This window comes from Panulirus ornatus, chromosome 10 (genome assembly GCF_036320965.1).
Source record: "Panulirus ornatus isolate Po-2019 chromosome 10, ASM3632096v1, whole genome shotgun sequence".
NCBI classification, from domain to species: Eukaryota; Metazoa; Arthropoda; class Malacostraca; order Decapoda; family Palinuridae; genus Panulirus; species Panulirus ornatus.
The window spans coordinates 45,326,731-45,349,606 of NC_092233.1; the positions used below are offsets into that span (position 1 = coordinate 45,326,731).

Consider the following 22,876-nt stretch of genomic DNA (forward strand, 5'->3'; position numbering starts at 1 on the left):
AGAGCTTCACTAATATTAAGATTATCATTCTTTTGTGTATCTAATATATATATATATATATATATATATATATATATATATATATATATATATATATATATATATATATATATATATATATATATATATGTATATATATATATATATATATATATATATATATATATATATATATATATATATATATATATATATATATATATATAAGCAGTGATGGATATCAAGAGGCAAAAGTCCTAGTTGGAAGTGTTAGTGGGATCCATGGTCGGCCCGTCAGCGACTGGCTCCGCCCACCACCACATTACCAATGCCTCAGACCACCAAACGCGCTCAGTGTGACGCCAGACTTCGTAAGTGATGCTCACGTTCGTCCCGGTCAACCAAGCTCGTTGACTTCTGAAGTGAAGACACTAATATTGAGAAACATTTTCATAGATTTTGAAAATAACGAGTGTGAGGTGCATCATACAGAAAATGAAACTGGAATGACTGAATCAAGTGTAATTTCATTATGGAAGAGAATATTCTTGAAATATTCATTCATAGGCTATTCATTGAAAGTTACTGAGGATATTACTGATACTTCAACATGGCTATTTTCTTGCTGCTGTATCTGTTGGGGATGACTGCCGCACAAAGAAGTAAGTAAAGTCTTGGTTATCTTTGAATGCTATATAAGGGCAGTTTACTGTACGTCTAAAGTTCTTTGAAACTCCATGACTGCAACTTCAGAAAAAAATGTTAACAATAAATTGTCAGATTTGACGTAGCACATTAAATTCGAAAAAATTCCAAACCTTTGAGGAACTCACAAAATCTGCCATTTTTATGAAGAACTGAAACTGAGCAGACTTGATGTATCTGATGACATAGCCCCACTTACTACATCAAGACTTTAGTTTTATCCAATGTCTAATATATGAAGGTAAATGATTCATACATACTTATTGTTGGGATAAGACAATGCTTCTGGGGCCTACCAAGGTTACCCGAATTAGGTCCTTTCATCCGTAAATTGATCCAGTCCCATCCTCTCATCCATGAACTGATCCAGTCCCATCCTCTCATCCATGAACTGATCCAGTCCCATCCTCTCATCCATGAACTGATCCAGTCCCATCCTCTCATCCATGAACTGATCCGGTATCATCCTCTCATCCATGAACTGATCCAGTATCTTCCTCTCATCCATGAACTGATCCAGTCCCATCCTCTCATCCATGAACTGATCCAGTCCCATCCTCTCATCCATGAACTGATCCGGTATCTTCCTCTCATCCATGAACTGATCCAGTATCTTCCTCTCATCCATGAACTGATCCAGTCCCATCCTCTCATCCATGAACTGATCCAGTATCTTCCTCTCATCCATGAACTGATCCAGTCCCATCCTCTCATCCATGAACTGATCCAGTATCTTCCTCTCATCCATGAACTGATCCAGTCCCATCCTCTCATCCATGAACTGATCCAGTATCTTCCTCTCATCCATGAACTGATCCAGTCCCATCCTCTCATCCATGAACTGATCCAGTATCTTCCTCTCATCCATGAACTGATCCAGTCCCATCCTCTCATCCATGAACTGATCCAGTATCTTCCTCTCATCCATGAACTGATCCAGTATCATCCTCTTATCCATGAACTGATCCAGTATCTTCCTCTTATCCATGATCTTATCTCTTCCTCTTATCCATGAGCATATCCAACCTGGACAAATGTGGATACACCAACCTTATTTATAACGGGGAAACATGTAAATAATTCAAACTGTGTCATTACCAATGAAAACCTTCTTTTGTAGGAAAATCATTCCTTCATGCTGTCCACAAAACCTGTTCTCGGTCACACAATAAACCTGACTACTCTACAATGTATTGCCTTTGGTGTTAGTTATAACTAACTGTCTTACTGTGAGGTGACTAGGCCTGAAGAGGGTGTGAGATGAGATCTTACACATGAAATTAATAACACGTTTCCATAACCTTGTTGCTCTCATTCGTTCGTCTAACGATGTGTCTGTTATGTTGGATCGGTGAAGGCGAACCTTATCCGCTGTGTTTCTCGCCTCTTCACACTGCATAGAAAAATCAACGATAGCAGACACAGTCAATCCTGTGTCTTGGGAATTTTCATCTTATCAGTGTTGACGTGCAAGTTCTTTATGAGTTTGGCTTATGTGAGGAGTCATATTGCATGCAACTTTATCATGAAATTCCGTACACCAATAATCTACACACGCTATCACTCCAGCACTTCTTTTTAGTTTAAAACAGTATTCGAAATCACTGACGAGAATAACCATCTTTTATATCATCTAAATGATTATAACATGTCACTTCCTATCCCAGTGTCAGATCAACTGTTATAGACCCATCATCACTGACTCATGTCGTACACCATCCCGAGCCTTAGGCCAATCATATTTCATTCCAGTAATGAAAATTATCTCTGCTTTCGATCTTTCAACCATTAACTGACCCAGTCATGAACTTAATCTAATATAACATGTAATTTTGATGCTTGAGGAGGTCCCATGCAAAATACCTGATTGAAACTTTGCTATAGTCAATATATATGATATAATCATCATTATTCATAGCATTTTTCACAGATTAGAAATGTGTGATAGACATGAGAGACACAACATACCGGACTTACACTCACTGTGAGACTGAAGGATCAGTGTGTATTCCTCCAGGTGTCTGTGTATGAGCTTACTGACAATTCTCTCTAATTACTCACATACTAATGAAGTTAGTCTAACTGGTCTACGGTTCCCTAGTTACTCTTTCCCCCTTTCCAAATAAATGGCACAAAAGTTATATTTTCTCAAGATCTGTGGAATTTCTGTGAACTGGAAACACTTAGAAAAGATATTTCCTCAAGCGAGGTAGCGCTAGGAAAAGACAACAAAGGCCCCATTCGTTCACACTCAGTCTCTAGCTGTCATGCAATAATGCCCGAAACCACAGCTCCCTTTTCACATCCAGGCCCCACACAACTTTCCATGGTTTACCCCAGACGCTTCACATGCCCTGATTCAATCCACTGACAGCGCGTCAACCCCGGTATACCACATCGATCCAATTCACTCTATTCCTTGCCCGCCTTTCACCTTCCTGCATGTTCAGGCCCCGATCACTCAAAATCTTTTCACTCCATCTTTCCACCTCCAATTTGGTCTCCCACTTCTCCTCGTTCCCTCCACCTCCGACACATATATCCTCTTGGTCAATCTTTCCTCACTCATTCTCTCCATGTGCCCAAACCATTTCAAAACACCCTCTTCTGCTCTCTCAATCACGCTCTTTTTATTTCCAAACATCTCTCTTACCCTTACATTACTTACTCGATCAAACCACCTCACACCACACATTGTCCTCAAACATCTCATTTCCAGCACATCAACCCTCCTGCGCACAACTCTATCCATAGCCCACGCCTCGCAACCATACAACATTTTTGGAACCACTATTCCTTCAAACATACCCATTTTTGCTTTCCGAGATAATGTTCTCGACTTCCAAACATTCTTCAAGGCTCCCAGGATTTTCGCCCCCTCCCCCACCCTATGATTCACTTCCGCTTCCATGGTTCCATCCGCTGCCACATCCACTCCCAGATATCTAAAACACTTTACTTCCTCCAGTTTTGCTCCATTCAAACTTACCGCCCAATTGACTTGACCCTCAACCTTACTGTACCTAATAACCTTGCTCTTATTCACATTTACTCTTAACTTTCTTCTTTCACACACTTTACCAAACTCAGTCACCAGCTTCTGCAGTTTCTCACATGAATCAGCCACCAGCGCTGTATCATCAGCGAACAACAACTGACTCACTTCCCAAGCTCTCTCATCCACAACAGACTTCATACTTGCCCCTCTTTCCAAAACTCTTGCATTCACCTCCCTAACAACCCCATCCATAAACAAATTAAACAACCATGGAGACATCACACACCCCTGCCGCAAACCTACATTCACCGAGAACCAATCACTTTCCTCTCTTCGTACACGTACACATGCCTTACATCCTCGATAAAAACTTTTCACTGCTCCTAACAACTTGCCTCCCACACCATATATTCTTAATACCTTCCACAGAGCATCTCTATCAACTCTATCATATGCCTTCTCCAGATCCATAAATGCTACATACAAATCCATTTGCTTTTCTAAGTATTTCTCACATACATTCTTCAAAGCAAACACCTGATCCACACATCCTCTACCACTTCTGAAACCACACTGCTCTTCCCCAATCTGATGCTCTGTACATGCCTTCACCCTCTCAGTCAATACCCTTCCATATAATTTACCAGGAATACTCAACAAACTTAAACCTCTGTAATTTGAGCACTCACTCTTATCCCCTTTGCCTTTGTACAATGGCACTATGCACGCATTCCGCCAATCCTCAGGCACCTCACCATGAGTCATACATACATTAAATAACCTTACCAACCAGTTAACAATACAGTCACCCCCTTTTTTAATAGATTCCACTGCAATACCATCCAAACCTGCTGCCTTGCCGGCTTTCATCTTCCGCAAAGCTTTTACTACCTCTTCTCTGTTTACCAAATCATTTTTCCTAACCCTCTCACTTTGCACACCACCTCGACCAAAACACCCTATGTCTGCCACTCTATCATCAAACACATTCAACAAACCTTCAAAATACTCACTCCATCTCCTTCTCACATCACCACTACTTGTTATCACCTCCCCATTAGCACCCTTCAATGAAGTTCCCATTTCCTCCCTTGTCTTACGCACTTCATTTACCTCCTTCCAGAACATCTTTTTATTCTCCCTAAAATTTAATGATACTCTCTCACCCCAACTCTCATTTGCCCTCTTTTTCACCTCTTGCACCTTTCTCTTGACCTCCTGTCTCTTTCTTTTATACATCTCCCACTCAATTGCATATATATATATTGACATTTACAACCTCCGGGTCTGCTATTTTTATCATATTACAAATTTCATTCCCTAGAATTACAGATGTCTGTAGAATTTAAAGTGCCTATGACATCACTTATCTTCAGAATGGTTATTCCGAGTCATAAAACAAATGCGATATATAAACATCACAATTAACTTTCTCACCACTAAACGGCAAGTTTAAAAAGACATGCACCATAAACGCATCTACTTATCACACAAACTCTCCACCCCAACATCACGTATCACACAAACTCTCCACCCCAACATCACGTATCACACAAACTCTCCACACCAACATCACGTATCACACAAACTCTCCACACCAACATCACGTATCACACAAACTCTCCACACCAACATCACGTATCACACAAACTCTCCACACCAACATCACGTATCACACAAACTCTCCACCCCAACATTACGTATCACACAAACTCTCCACCCCAACATCACGTATCACACAAACTCTCCACCCCAACATCACGTATCACACAAACTCTCCATACCAACATCACGTATCACACAAATTCTCCACCCCAACATCACGTATCACACAAATCCTCCACCCCAACATCACGTATCACACAAATCCTCCACCCCAACATCACGTATCACACAAACTCTCCACCCCAACATCACGTATCACACAAACTCTCCAACCAACACGAAATCCATCTTACAGCACAATATTGTTCTTACTCCCATACAACATGCAGGCATCCTAGTAAACATTCGCAAACATTAGCTTTACCACCATGAAACAAAATCACCTTTAAAACACCTTACAAGACCACACACACTTTATATCCGTCGTTACACCTCAACATATTCAACCTCCACATGAACCAACATGGTCCAATACCCACACAATGCTTCACATCAATATTCAACCTCCACATGAACCAACATGGTCCAATACCCACACAATGCTTCACATCAATATTCAACCTCCACATGAACCAACATGGTCCAATACCCACACAATGCTTCACATCAATATTCAACCTCCACATGAACCAACATGGTCCAATACCCACACAATGCTTCACATCAATATTCAACCTCCACATGAGTAGACATAATCCTATAACCATCCAATCTCTCACAACAATATTCAGCTTCCACTTGATGCAACATAGTCCCATAACCACACAGTGCCTCACATCAGTATAACCTCCACATGAGCAAACATGATATCATAAACAGCCAATCCCTCACATCAGTATTCAACCCCGTCATGAACCAACATGGTTCCATAACCATCCAATCCCTCACATCAATATTTAGCTTCCACATATTTGTAAGACAATAACAGACGTCTTGAAACTTAGAAGAAAGAAAATCATCTAACCTACCCTCTTCCTACCGACTCATTTCTCGCCTGTCTCCCGTCTCCTTGAAAGGCAGATTCTTAAACGAATTAACTTTGATAACCAGCTCTCCCCTCACAACACGAGTTCCGCCCCACACACTCCACCACCATACCATCACAAGACATACTAGACTAGCTTCAACCCTCCTAGATCAAGATTCTGCTTCTTACTGTTCACATGAACATAAACGAGGAATTTGTGAGACTACCTCGTCTATATTCACGCACAGACAGAATACTGTTAATCACCGCTATACTGCAGAAGAACGCCAGAAGTGGCAAGGCTTGCGTCAGCATATGTCACAAAATAGAAACTGTACAAGATATACTGGGTGAAGTTAACAACAATGAACAATTATGTACCATAAAAAGGATTCACACATAGCACAAGCCTCTCCATCCAAACTTTGAATCCTGTCCACAACACTATCATTCATATTACTAGACAACATTCAGACATCTTCATAAAAAGAAAACCTCGGAAACATAAATCACAAGTCCACAGAACCGTAAGGGAATATTACCACGAAACATTACGAAAAAAAAATATAAATTTCCGAAACTTGCAACCTCTGACAGAGCGGCGCTAAGCTCCTTCCTACCCCTACTCTCCTCTCTCCCTTCCTCCATCACCCTCCATCACTCTCCCCAACCCATGACTCTCCACCACTCTCCCTAAATCTTGACCCTCTACCACTCTCCCCAATCCTTGACTCTCCGCCACCCTCAGCAATCCCTAACCCTTCACACTCTTCCAACCAATTACCCTTCGCCACTCTCCTTAACCCATGTCCCTCCACCACACTCCCCAACCCATGAACTTCCACTCCTCTTCCCATCTCATGATCCTCCGCCATTCTCACCAACCTTTGACCATCCACCACTTCCAAACCCATCACCCTCCACCACTCTCCCAACCCATGACCATCCGCCACTCTTCCCAAAAAATGACCCTCCTCCACGCTCCCCAACCCATGACCCTCCATCATTCTCCCCAACCCATGATCATCCATCATTCTCCCCAACTCAAGGCCATCCACCACTCTCTCAACCCATGACCCTCCAGCACTCTTCCCAACCCATGACCCTCCCCACTCTCCACATCCTTTGACTCTCAGGTACTCTCCCTAATCCATGATCCTACCTTACTCTCCCCAATTCATGAACCTTCACTACTCTCCCCAGCCCATCTTCCTACCTATGGCCCTTCACTACTCACCAACCCATGACCATCCACCACTCTTCCCAACTCTTGACCCTTCACCACGCTCCCCAACCCATGACCATCCATCATTCTCTCTAACCCATGACCCTCCACCATTCTCCCAACCCGTGACCTTCCGCTACTCTCCCCAACCCATGACCATCCCTCACTCTTCCCAACTCTTCACCACGCTTGCCAACTCATGACCTTCCACTACTTTCCGCAACCCATGACCCTTCATTACTCTCCCCAGTCCAGGACCCTTCACCACTTTCCCAAGCCATGACGTCATCATCCAACACTTTTCGACCATGACCCTCCACAACTCTTCTCATCCCATAATCCTCCGCCACTCTCCCCAATCCTTGGCTCTCAGCCTCTCTCCCCAACTCATGACCCTCCACCACTCTCCCCTAACTCATGACCCTCCACTACTCTCCCCAGCCCATAACCACCCCCACTCTCCCTACCTATGACACTCCATCACTGTAACTAACCCAAGATCATCCCAAATCTCCCAACCCCTGATCATTCGCCACTCTCCCCAACCCATGATCATCCACTACTCTTCCAAACTCACGACAATCTACGACTGTCCCAACCCACACCATCCACTACTCTCCCTAACCCATGACCATTCTCACGCTCTCCAACTCATGACCTCCCACTACGCTCCTAACTCATGATCCTCCATTACTCTTCCCATTCCAGGACCCTCCACCACTCTCCCCAGTCCATGACCATCCACCACTCTTTCCGACAGTAACCCTCCAAAACTCTTTCCAACTCATGACCTTTCGCGCCACTCTCCCAAACCTTTGGCTCGGCCACTCTCCCCAACTCATGACCCTCCCCTAATCTCCCCAGCCCATGACAATCCACACTCTCCTTACCCATGCCCCTCCATCACTCTCACTAACCCAAGACCATCCACCACTTTTACCAACTCATGACCCTCCACCATGCTCCCTAACCCATGACCCTCCATCATTCTCCATAACCCTTGACCATCCACCACCCTCCCAACCCATGACGTTCCACTATTCTATTTAATCCTTGATCCTTCGCCACTATTCTGAACCCATGACCCACCATCACTCTTCCCAACCCATGACCATCCACTACTCTTCCTAACCTATGACCCTCAACCACTCTCTCCAATCCATGACACCCCCAACACTGTCTCCAACCCACCACCACTCTCTCCAAGTCATGATCCTCTACCACTTTCTCCAACTCATGACCATCCACCAATTTTCCCAACCAATGAAGCTCCACCCCTTACCTGGTCGACGACGGTCCAAAACACTTCCTAACTCATGATCCATCCACTACTCTCCAGACCCATGGCCCTTCACATCTCTATCCAACCCATGACAATCCACCACTCTTCCACACCCATAACTATCTCCCACTCTCCTAACCCAGTGCTCTCCACCACTTTCCCCAACCCATGACCTCCCGCCACTCTCCCCACCCCTTGATTCTCAGCCACTCTCTCCAACCCATGACCCTCAGTTACTTTCCCCAACTCATAACCCTCTACTACTCTCTCCAACCCCTGACCATCCCCACTCTCCCTACCCATGATCCTCTATGACTCTGTCTAACCCAAGACCATACACCAGTCTTCCCTACTCATGACCCTCCACCACGCTCCCCAAACCATGACCCTCCATCATTCTTCGTAACCCATAACCATCCACCATTCTCTCAACTCATGACCCTCCACCAACTCCACTACTCTCCCTAATCCTTGACTCTCCACTACTGTTCCCAACCCATAGCCCTCCATCACTCTCCCCAATCCATGACCATCCACTACTTCCTAACCTACGATCCTCCAAATCTCTCCCGAACCCATAGCGCTTCAACACTCTCCCAAACTCACCGCCACTCTCCCAAACTCATGACCATCCACCACTCTTCCTAACCTGTTACCCATCACCACTCTAACCAACCCATGACCCTCAGTCACTCTCTAACCCATGACCATCCACCACTTTTCCCAAACCGTGACTTTCCACTACTTTCCCCAGCCCATGACCCTCCACTACTATCTCCAGCCTTTAACCATCCACCGCGGTCCCAACCGGCGACCATCCAATACACTCCCAACCCATGATACTCCACCACTCTTCCTAACCCTTGACCCTTCAACACTTCCCAACCCATGATCCCCCATCCGTCTCACCAACCATAACCAGCCATCACTCTTCCCTGCCCACGACCATCCACCAGTCTTAGAACCCATGACCATCCACCAATCTTCCCAATCCTTGACCATCCATCACTGTTCCCAACCCATGACCATCCACCACTGTCCCCAACCCATGACCATCCACCACTCTTCCTAACCTATGAGCTTGCACTACTCTCCCAAACCCATGACCCTCCGCCACTCTCCCCAACCCTTGACTTTCAGCCACTTTCCCCAACCCATGAACCTCCACTACACTCCCCAGCCCATGACCATCCTCATTTGCTCTACCCATGACCCACCATAACTCTCACTAACTCAAGACCATCCACCACTTTTCTAAACCCATTACAATCTACCACTCTCCCAACCCATACCCCCCGCCACTCTCCCCAACCCATGACCATTCACCATGCATCTGAACTCATGACCTTCCACTCCTCTCCCCAAACAATAACCCTCCATTACTCTCCTCAATTTAGTACCCTCCACCACTCCCCCCAGTCCATGACCATCCACCACTCTATACGGCCATGACTCTCTAAAACTCTTCCTTCCCAAGCCATGACCCTCCGCCACTCTCCCAAACCCATGACTCTCAGCCACTCTCTTGAACCCATGACCCTCCGCCTCTCTCCCAAACCCTTGACTCTCAGCCACTCTCTTGAACCCATGACCCTCCGCCACTCCCCCAAACACTTAACTCTCAGTCACTTTCACCAACCTATGTTCCTCCTCCACTCCCTCCAACACATGACCCTCCACTTCTCTCCCCAGCCCATGACCACGTGACCATCCCCTCTCTCCCTACCCATGATCCTCCATCACTCTCACCAACTCAAGACCACCCACCACTCTCTCAACCCATAACCTTCCACTATTCTCCCAAATCTTAGAAACTCCACCACTATCCCACACCCATGACCCACCATCACTCTCCCCAACCCATGACCATCCACCACTCCTCTTAACCTATGACCCTCCACCACTCTCCCCAATCCATGACACCCCAACATTGTCCCGAAATCGTGGCCCACTATTATTCTTCAACCCACGGCCCTCCATCACTATCTATAACCCATGACCATCCACCAATTTTTCCAACCAAAGAATTCCACCACTTTCCCCTACCCATGATTCTCCACCGCACACCTCAGCCCATGAAAATCTACCACTCTCCTAAGCAACGACCATCCAAAACACTTCCCAGCCCATGACCATTCACCACTCTCCCGACCCATGACCCTCCACAATTCTCCCCAACGCTAAGTAAGTCATTCATCAGTATTCCAAATCCATTACTGTATACCATTCTCCCAACCCATGACCCTCCACCAAGCTTCCCAACTCATGTCCCTTGCCAGGGTCCCCAACCCATGATCACCCATCATTATCCTCAACCCATAGTATGGATGTCCACCATTGAACCCAACCCATGACTAACCAACACTCTTCCCAACCCATGACCCTCCACAACTCTTCCCAACCCATGACCCTCCGTCACTCTCCCCAACCCTTGACTCTCAGCCACTCTTCCAAACTCATAACCCTCCGCTACTTTCCCCACTTCATGACCCGCAACTACTCTCTCCAACCCTGGACCATCCCCACTCTCCCTCCTACTCATGATCCTCCAGCACTCTAACGCAGTATCATCCACCAGTCTTCCCAACTCATGACCCTTGTCCACGTTCCCCGACCCATGACCTTCCAGACTCTCCATTATTCTCCATTACCCATGACCCTCCATCATTATTCCCAACCCATAATCCTCCAACCCTCTCCCAACCCATGTCCATCCACTACTCTTCTTATCATGTGATCCTCCACCACTCTCCCAAACTCATGACCATCCACCACTCTCCCTAACCCGTGACTCACCACCACTCTCCAAAACCCATGACCCTCAATTACTCTTTAACCCATGACCATCCACCACTTTTCCCCAACCGTGACTCAAACCACACCCCCAAACCTGTGACCACCCACCTCTCTCCCTAACACTTGACCATCCACTACTCTCCCCAGCCCTGGAACTTCCACCATTCTTCTTTAACCCATGGTCACTCGTCACCCTCCCTAACCCATAACCTTTTGACACTCTCCCCAACCTTTGAACATTCCCCACCCTTCCCAACCCATTACCCTTCACCGCTCTCCCAAACCTATGACCCTCAGCCACTCTACCCAACCCGTGGCCGTCCACCACTCTCCCAACCCATGACCTTTCACCTCTCTTCCCAACCAATGATCCTCCAACACTTTCCCCATCCCATGACGATCCACCACTCTCCCCAACCTTTGACCGTCCACCATTCTCCTTAATCCATGACCCTCATCACTCTCCCCAATCTTTGCCGCTCCACTACTCTCCCCTGCCCATAACCCTCCATTACTCTCCCTAATCCATGACCATCCACCACTCTTCCTATCCTGTGGCCCTCCACCACTCTCACAAACCCATGCCACTCCAACACTCTCCCCAACTCATGACCGTCCACCACTCTCCCTAATCCATGACCATCCATCACTCTTCCTAACCCGCGACCTATCACCACTCTCCCCAACCCATAACCCTCCACCACTTTCCTTAACCCATGACCATCTATCACTTTTCCAAATCATGCTTATCCACCGCTCTTCCCAACCCATGACTGTCCATCACTTTCGTAAACCTATGTCAATTCACCACTTTTCCTAACCCATGACTGTCCATCACTTTCGTAAACCTATGTCAGTTCACCACTTTTCCTAACCCATGACCATTCACCACTCTCTCCACCCCATGATCCTTCACCGCTCTCCCAGACCCACAACTACCCACCTCTTCCCACCCATGACCATCCACCACTTCCCTACCCATGACCTTTCAGCTCTTTCCCAACCCATGACCATCCACCACTCTCCCCAACCCAGGAACCTCCACTACTCTCCTCAGTCTATGACCGTTCAATACTCTCCCTAACCTTTAACTCTCCACCATTCTTCTTAATCATGACTCCAACACTCTCCTTAACTCATGACCATCTACCACTCACTACAATCCATGATCCTCCACCATTCTTCTGAACCCATGACAATCCACCACTCTCCCAACCCATGACCCTCCACCATTTTCCCCAATCCTTGACTCTCCACTACCATTCCCAACCCATAACCGTCCATCACTCCTCCCAATTCATGATCATGCATCAACCTCCCCAACCATCAACCACTCTTCCAAACCTGTGACCAACCACCACTCGTCCCAACCCCTGATTATCCACCATTCTCCTCAACCCACGAACCTCCACCACTCTCCCCAACCCATGGCCATTCGCCGCTCTCCTAACGTATAACCTTCTACCACTCTCCTCAACCCTTGAACATTCCCCACCCTTCCCAACCCATGACCCTCCACCAGTCTCCCAAACGTATGACCTTCCACCACTCTACCGAATTCATGACCCTCCACCGCTCTCCCAAACCCATGACGATCCACCACTCTCCCCAACCTCTGACCCTCCACCGCTCTCCCCAACCCTTGACCCTCCACCAGTCTCCTTAGCCTATGACCCTCCACCACTCTCCATACCTCATGACCATCCGCCACTCACCACTACCCATAATCCTCCACCACTCTCCCGAAATCATGACAGTCCACTATCCTTCCAACCCATGACTCTCCCCTGCTCTCCCCGATCTATGACCCTCCACCACTATCCCCAGTCCATAACCCTCCATCGCTCTCCCAACCTATGACCATCCACGCTTTTCCTAACCTATGACCCTCCACCACTCTCCCACACCCATGACACTCCAACACTCTCCCCAATTCATTACCCAACACCGCTCTTCCCAACCCATGACCGTCCACTATTCTTCCTAACCCCTGACCCATCACCACTCTCCCCAACCCAAGAACTTCCACCACTCTTTCCAACCCATGATGATCCACTACTTTTCCCAACCAATGACTCCACTACTCTTCCCAGCCCATGACATTCCACTGCTCTCTCCTACCATGGACCATCCACCACTTTCCTAAACCCATGACAATCCACCATTCTTCCCAACTCATGACCATCACCCATTCTCCCCAACCCATTACCATCCACCACTTCCCTACCCATGACCCTTCAACTTTTTCCCAACCCATGACCATCCACCACACTCCTTACCCCGTGGTCATCCACTACACTCCCTACCCCGTAACCATCCACCACTCTCCCAACACATGACATTTACCGCTCTCCCCAACCCCTGACTATCCTCCAATCTCACCAACCCCGGACCATCCACCACTCTCTCCATCCCAGAACCTCCATCACTCTCCCCAACCCATGGCCATTCTTCATTCTCCCTAACCGTAACCTCCCACCACCCTTCCAACCCTTGGACATCTGCCACCCTTCACAACCCATGACCCTTCACCACTGTCCCAAACCTATGAACTTCAATCACTTTTCCCAACCCTTTACCCTCCACCACTCTCCCCAACCCACGACTCTCCGCCAGTCTCCCAACTCATGATCCTCCACCACTCTCCCCAATCCTTGACCCTTCAAACTCTCCCAAACCCATGCACCTCCACCACTCTTCTTAAACCATGAACCTCAAAAACTCTCCCAAACCCATGCACCTCCACCACTCTCCCCAGCACCTAACCCTCTTTCACTCTCCCCAATCCTTCACCTTTCACAGTCTCCCAAGCCGATAACCTTCTACCACTCTCCCCAACCCATGAACCTCCACTCTCCCCAACCCATGAACCTCCACTCTCCCCAACCCTTGACCTCGTTCTTTCACTATTGACCGTACCATCACAACACAGCTCACCAGAATACTGACTGCCACCAGTTGCTTACAACAATGCCTGAAACTTCTCGAACAATAGCGCCTCGAAAATCTCATTAAGAACCTTGAGTTATCCAGTTGATAATCGACAAACAGGAATCAGTCATACAATTGAGTATCATATTATTCAACCAACTTCTTCCACTTTGGAAAATACTGACAGAACTTGGCAACACATGTCATATATAAATGACTCGCTCTTTTTATGTTAACAATACAAAGACAACATAAACCTGAATGCTGTCATAAGCCTTGCAGGTGCAAAATTCGGCCAACAGAAGAAATCCCTTCTATAACCCAACAACGGTTCAAATGTGGCTCTAAATTGTGTTTCACCAATATTAGTCTTTCCCCATATCTAGAACAACTTGCAAAAGTTCCAAACAACATAAATCCCTAACAACCATCACGTGATGCACTCATACCTAGGTAGTGAAACCCAAATCCTACCACTCTAGACATATTTAGACATGACAGGTAAACAATTTACCTCACCACACACGACCCCATTCATCCCTGCCACCCTCTCACATAGCATCCTGAGATACGAGTCACTCCCAGCCTCACACGTGTACCACCAACTAATACAACAAAACACGTCTATGCCTTCAGTAGCAGGCAAATGCTAAAGTCTTATCTCTCCATCACCATTCTCAACATCCTCCTTCCCCGGTAAACCCCTCCAGAACCTCACTGCCCAAAAAGAAACATGTGCACCATTACTCCTCAGGCCTGGCCACCACCCACCACTACAAACATACAAACACAGAACAGACACCACACAGACCCCTCCTGTTTACGCCGTCACCATCCCACTGAGGACACAAAACATTCTGTCCTCGGCTTCCCATCACCAGCCCAACATAGACAAACAACAATTGTCTGCGACTGTTCGAAAGGCGTGGTAGACTATTTGAGCGCTGCAGGATTTCTGTAGAGTGATATTGGCGGCGTTACAAAGACAATGACACTACACTATTTCTCCTCTGAAGGCAATGAAGTATGTCGGTAATGGAGCGCGTGCGTTGGTCATGTCTTGTTTATATCATCTGTAAAGATCCCGGCATCTCTGGGAATCTGCTGAAGCTCAAGAACTGCGACGTGCCTTCTTCAGTTGGATAGTCAGTCGCTACTTCACTTTAATGTCTTCAGACTGATTATATAATCGACGATCGTAGTCTTATCCTTTACTGAGAGTCTTATAGGAAAGCAGCTTTCAATTACAGTTCTAAGTATGTACAAAATTATTCATCAGCTTCAACTTCCTAGGACTACTGGCCACTAGATGCTCACGGTGAAGGTTCCCGCCTATCCCTTACTGTGACCCGAGTTGAATCTTCATTAATTCTTCGTATCTCTTAATTGTGACAGATAGTGACTATAGATTGATTATATTAAAGTACATCAGAGAAGAAAAGAGTTTTTCGGTTATTTGATATCATTAGACTGATAACTTAAAGCATGTGACACTTGAATAAGACCCGTAAAGGTGGTATTGGTACGTAAAGATAACAGTTGATCGTAATTCTTTCCATGTATGATGATATTTTCTCCTGATACATAAGTTTTTACTTCGTACTAATGAAGCTTTATTAGATTATGATATTAGTATCCAAACGGTTGAAAACATAGAAATGATATAAGATTATATTTATCATTCATTATTTCACTATACTTAACCGCCGACTACCGCGTTAGCGATATAGCGCAAGAAAACAGACGAAGAATGGCCCAACCCACCCACATACACATGTATATACATAAACGCCCACACACGCACATATACATACCTATACATTTCAACGGATACATACATATACATACACAGACATATACATATATACACATGTACATATCCACACATGCTGCCTTCATCCATCTTCTTCGCCACCCCGCCACACACGAAATAGCATTCCTTTCATTACTTACTCAATCAAACCACCTCACACCACATATTGTCCTCAAACATCTCATTTCCAACACATCCACCCTCCAGCCGCACAACTCTATCTATAGCCCACGCCTCGCAACCATATAACATTTTTGGAACCACTATTCCTTCAAACATACCCAATTTTGCTTTCCGAGATAATGTTCTCGCCTTCCACACATTCTTCAACGCTCCCAGAACCTTGGCCCTATCCCCACCCTGTGACTCATTTCCGCTTCCATGGTTCCATCCTTTGTCAAATCCCCTCCCAGATATCTAAAACACTTCACTTCCTCCAGTTTTTCTCCATTCAAACTTACCTCCCAGTTGACTTGTCCCTCAACCCTACTGCACCTAATAACCTTGCTCTTATTCACATTTCCTCTCAGCTTTCCTCTTTCACACACTTTACCAAACTCAGTCACCCGCTTCGGCAGTTTCCCACCCGAATCAGCCACCAGCGCTGTATCATCAGCGCTGTATCATCCTTACAAATTCGTCTAAATGCCTCTCTCTTCTCTTTCACTAATAATCTTACTTCATCGCATCAGTCACTACCCTTTCTAATCTGCCCACCTCCACCTTTATCATGCCACAGGCAGCTTTTGCGCAAGCCATCACTGCTTCCCTGAATACATCCCATTCCTCCCTCCACTTCCCTTACATACTTTGCTCTCACCTTTTTCCTTTCTGACCTCAATCTCTCCTGGTACTTCCTCACACAAGTCTCCTTCCCAAGCTCACTTACTTTCACCACTCTCTGCACCTCAACATTCTCTCTTCTTTTCTGAAGACCTCTACAAATCTTCACATTCGCCTCCACAAGATAATGATTAGACATGCCTCCAGTTGCCCCTCTCAGCACATCATCATCCAGAAGTCTTTCTTTCGCGCGCCTATCAATTAACACGTAATCCAATAACGCTCTCTGGCCATCTATCCTACTTACATACGGATACTTATGTATGTCTCTCTTTTTGACCCAAGTATTTTCAATCACCAGTCCTTTTTCAGTACATAAATCTACAAGCTTTTCACCATTTCCATTTACAACGCTGAACACTCCATGTATACCAATTATTTCCTCAACTGCCAGATTACTCACCTTTGCATTCAAATCTCCCATCATTATAACCCGGTCTCGTGCATCAAAACTGCTAACACACTCACTCAGCTGCTCCCAGAACACTTGCCTCTCATGATCTTTCTTCTCATGATCGGGTGCATAGGCACTAATATTCACCCATCTCTTTCCATCCACTTGCAGTTTTACATATATCAATCCTGTTTCAGGAGTAGTGCTACTCCTTCCTTTGCTTTTGTCCTTTCAGCAACCCTGGACTTTGCTCCCAAGACATTCCCAAACCACTCTTCCCCTTTACCCTTGAGCTTCGTTTCAATCAGAGCCAAAACATCCAGGTTCCTTTCCTCAAACATACTACTACCTATCTCTCCTTTTTTCTCAACTTGGTTACATCCACACACATTTAGACACCCCAATCTGAGCCTTCGAGGAGGATGAGCACTCCTCGCATGACTCCTTCTGTGGAACATAATCGCCCTAAAAGATTTATAAGAGCTATTAACTCCTTAAAAAAAGACAAGGATATACATATTACTAAAGCAGATAAGGCTAACACTGTTGTGATTTTAGACAAATGTAACTATTTATCTAAAATGAATGATCTTTTAAATGATAACACAACGTATTCTAAACTCAGTAAAAATCCCGTAGAAGCAGTTAATTCCCATTTCAGTTAAGAAATGAAGTTGTCGTTGAAAGGTAATGGTTCTCTTATCAAAAGTTTGTCATCTTTGTCCCCTTCATTGCCATATATGTATGGACTTATCAAAACACATAAAAAGAATTTTCCAGCAAGACCTATAGTGAGTTCAGTAAGCTCCATCACATATAAATTGTCAAAATGGTTAGTTTCTCTATTAAGCCCTTTAGTGGGCAAGGTATCAAATTCTGATATCATGAACAATGTAGATTTAGTCAACAAGCTAAACAATATCAATGTTAGTTTTGATTTCAAACTAGTTAGCTTTGATCTTTACTCACTTTTCACAAAAGTTCCAGTTGATGACCTTTTAGAATATTTATTTGATGTCTTGGATGATATTCATTTACCTGTTTCAAAGTCTGTTTGCACTGAACTGATAAAATTGTGTATAAAAGACTGTGTATTTCAATTCAATGGAGATTATTATGCTCAAAAATTTGGTATGGCATTGGGTACCATTCTTTCACCTGTACTAAGTAATCTTTATATGGAATTTTTTGAAACAAAATTACTAAAGGATATCTTAGCTTCTAATGTGATTTGGTTTAGGTATGTAGATGATGTTCTTTGTGTTTGGCCAACAAATGAAAATCTACAAATATTTTTCCCCTTAACAATTTAGTACCTTCCATCAAATTTACTGTAGAAAATGAAAATAATGGTATGTTACCATTTTTAGACTGCATGATCCATAGGCAAGGAAACAAGTTAAGTTTAGCATATATCCATTATTACTCATCTCAACATGACAGAGTTAAATTATCATCATTTCAATCTATGTTCCTTACTGCATTACGTATTACAAATACGTCCAGAGTTTATTGATGATGAGTTTGAGAAGATATATTCTACTGGATCTATGTTAAAGTACCCTAGATCTTTCATTAATAAATCCCTTGAATTAGCAAATAAGTCATTTTATAGAGTTAAGCCCAAACCTCCCATTGACACCAAGAATCTTTTAGTTCTCCCTTTTAATAATAATTTTACTTTACTTCCCATGTTGCTTAAATCCTTTAATGTAAATGTTGCCTTCAGCAACAATAATACTATAAAGAATGTCTTAATCAGGAATTCACCAGAAAATTCTGGATGCATATATAAAGTTCCATGTAGAAATTGTGATACGTTTTATGTTGGGCAGACTGGTGAGGATCTTTCTGTTAGACTTAAACAACATAAGTATAGTATAAGAACGGGACAAAAATCAAATGCCTTGTTTAATCACGTTAAAAACTGTGATTATTGTATTGACAGGAGTAATGCCATCTCAGTTATTAAATCTAACTCTATTACCACGAGAAATATCATTGAATCTTCTATTATTAAATACACAAAGAATTATAATCGTAATATTAGTGATGGTCTATACAAATTAGGTAAATTTATTGTTGATAAAATTTGTAAAATAAGTTTATGAACGCTCGTTGTCTGTCTTGGACAATCGCATATTTACCAAATGGCGTCTTAGCTTCGTCTCTTCGATGTATATCAACTGACTTATATTTCTCTCATGTGTCTCCCCTGATGATGTGATAATTACACGAAAGTGCACTTGGGAACTTATCGTGTTTCATTTTCCCTGTGGACTCATAGGAATATCTTGATCACGCGCAAAATTGTGATCCTTTCCAACATGGATTCCACTCGGCTCTTCTGTTACTTCTCTACAAGCTGTCCTGGACTTTCTCCTTTCGTTACTGCTTTTTCCAAATCGTTAATCAAGACCTACCAACTGAAGTTACGATTTAGATTCCTTAGGAAATGCCTTGATGCACAAGTGATGCCTATATCTGTCCTACCCCAGCGATTGTTGCAGCTGTCTGGTCGACCATTTGACCAATTCCAAAACATCATTTTAAAGAAACACATTGAATTGAAGAAGATCGAAATGGAGGAGGCTTTTTGTATTACAAGAGAGAAGAAACGTGCCTTTCAAATGGCAATACCGACACATTGGGAGAGGCGGATGTTGGACTATTGCTATAATGAATTATGGAATGAACGTAATAGGCTACAAATGAAACTAAATTGTAAGTTGGACCATCTTATTAAAAACGTCGACTGGACTAAGAACACAAACCTTTTTTTTTGTGATAGACCTGTCTAATAAACAACTAGATAAGGATTACTTGGGTGCATTAGGCTATGGTTTAAGTTTTGTGTGCTCTAGCAGGGAAGCCAGCTGTGTTAATGTCACAAAGTCTTTTTGTAATTTAGAGAAATACAGTAATTTAACTAATAATGAAATTAATATCTGTAAGGGTGTAGTGTATGCCAGTTTGCCAAAACCAATGGAACCTAATTGCCCTAAAAGATTTATAAGAGCTATTAACACCTTAAAAAAGACAAAGATATACATATTACTAAAACAGATAAGGCTAATACTGTTGGGATTTTAGACAAATGTAACTATTTATCTAAAATGAATGATCTTCTAAATGATGACACAACATATTCTAAACTTAGTAAAAATCCCTTAGAAGCAGTTAATTCTCATTTCAATAAAGAAATGAAGTTGTTGAAAGTTAATGATTCTCTTATCAAAAGTTTGACATCTTTGTCCCCTTCATTGTCATATATGTATGGACTTATCAAAATACATAAACAAAATTTTCCATCAAGACCTATAGTGAGTTCAGTAAGCTCCATCACATATGAATTGTCAAAATAGTTAGTTTCTTTATTAAGCCCTTTAGTGGGTAAGGTATGATTTAGTCAACAAGCTTAACAGTGTCAGTGTTAATTTTGATTTCAAACTAGTTAGCTTTGATGTTTCCTCACTTTTCTCAAAAGTTGCTGTTGATGACCTTTTAGAATATTTATTTAATGTCTTGGATGATATTCATTTTGAGAATAAAAAGATGTTTTGGAAGGAGGTAAATAAAGTGCGTAAGACAAGGGAGCAAATGGGAACTTCAGTGAAGGGGGCTAATGGGGAGGTGATGACAAGTAGTGGTGATGTGAGAAGGAGATGGAGTGAGTATTTTGAAGGTTTGTTGAATGTGTTTGATGATAGAGTGGCAGATATGGGGTGTTTTGGTCGAGGTGGTGTGCAAAGTGAGAGGGTTAGGGAAAATGGTTTGGTAAACAGAGAAGAGGTAGTAAAAGCTTTGCGGAAGATGAAAGCCAGCAAGGCAGCGAGTTTCGATGGTATTGCAGTGGAATTTATTAGAAAAGGGGGTGACTGTATTGTTGACTGGTTGGTGAGGTTATTTAATGTATGTATGATTCATGGTGAGGTGCCTGAGGATTGGCGGAATGCGTGCATAGTGCCATTGTTCAAAGGCAAAGGAGATAAGAGTGAGTGCTCAATTCACAGAGGTATAAGTTTGTTGAGTATTCCTGGTAAATTATATGGGAGGGTATTGATTGAGAGGGTGAAGGCATTTACAGAGCATCAGATTGGGGAAGAGCAGTGTGGTTTCAGAAGTGGTAGAGGATGTGTGAATCAGGTGTTTGCTTTGAAGAATGTATGTGAGAAATACTTAGAAAAGCAAATGGATTTGTATGTAGCATTTATGGATCTGGAGAAGGCATATGATAGAGTTGATAGAGATGCTCTGTGGAAGGTTTTAAGAATATATGGTGTGGGAGGCAAGTTGTTAGAAGCAGTGAAAAGTTTTTATCGAGGATGTAAGGCATGTGTACGTGTAGGAAGAGAGGAAAGTGATTGGTTCTCAGTGAATGTAGGTTTGCGGCAGGGGTGTGTGATGTCTCCATGGCTTGTTTAATTTGTTTATGGATGGGGTTGTTAGGGAGGTGAATGCAAGAGTTTTGGAAAGAGGGGTAAGTATGAAGTCTGTTGTGGATGAGAGAGCTTGGGAAGTGAGTCAGTTATTGTTCGCTGATGATACAGCGCTGGTGGCTGATTCATGTGACAAACTGCAGAAGCTGGTGACTGAGTTTGGTAAAGTGTGTGAAAGAAGAAAGTTAAGAGTAAATGTGAATAAGAGCAATGTTAGGTACAGTAGGGTTGAGGGTCAAGTTAATTGGGAGGTAAGTTTGAATGGAGAAAAACTGGAGGAAGTGAAGTGTTTTAGATATCTGGGAGTGGATGTGGCAGCGGATGGAACCATGGAAGCGGAAGTGAATCATAGGGTGGGGGAGGGGGCGAAAATCCTGGGAGCCTTGAAGAATGTGTGGAAGTCGAGAAGATTATCTCGGAAAGCAAAAATGGGTATGATTGAAGGAATAGTGGTTCCAACAATGTTTTATGGTTGCAAGGCATGGGCTATGGATAGAGTTGTGCGCAGGAGGGTGGATGTGCTGGAAATGAGATGTTTGAGGACAATATGTGGTGTGAGGTGGTTTGATCAAGTAAGTAATGTAAGGTAAGAGAGATGTTTGGAAATAAAAAGAGCGTGGTTGAGAGAGCAGAAGAGGGTGTTTTGAAATGGTTTGGGCACATGGAGAGAATGAGTGAGGAAAGATTGACCAAGAGGATATATGTGTCGGAGGTAGAGGGAATGATGAGAAGTGGGAGACCAAATTGGAGGTGGAAAGATGGAGTGAAAAAGATTTTGAGTGATCGGTGCCTGAACATGCAGGAAGGTGAAAGGCGGGCAAGGAATAGAGTGAATTGGA

The 22,876-nt window shown here is 44.0% G+C and overlaps 1 protein-coding gene across 1 annotated transcript in view; it reads left to right on the forward strand.

The window, feature by feature from the left end:
- Window positions 1–354: 354 nt before the first annotated feature.
- LOC139750925 (roundabout homolog 2-like) overlaps window positions 355–22,876 on the forward strand; it is a 69,195-nt gene continuing 46,673 nt past the window's right edge. Inside the window, exon 1 of the mRNA XM_071665838.1 lies at window positions 355–641. Within this exon, the coding sequence (XP_071521939.1) occupies window positions 590–641 (52 nt within the window). The 5' untranslated portion in view covers window positions 355–589. The remainder of the gene's footprint in view (window positions 642–22,876) is intronic.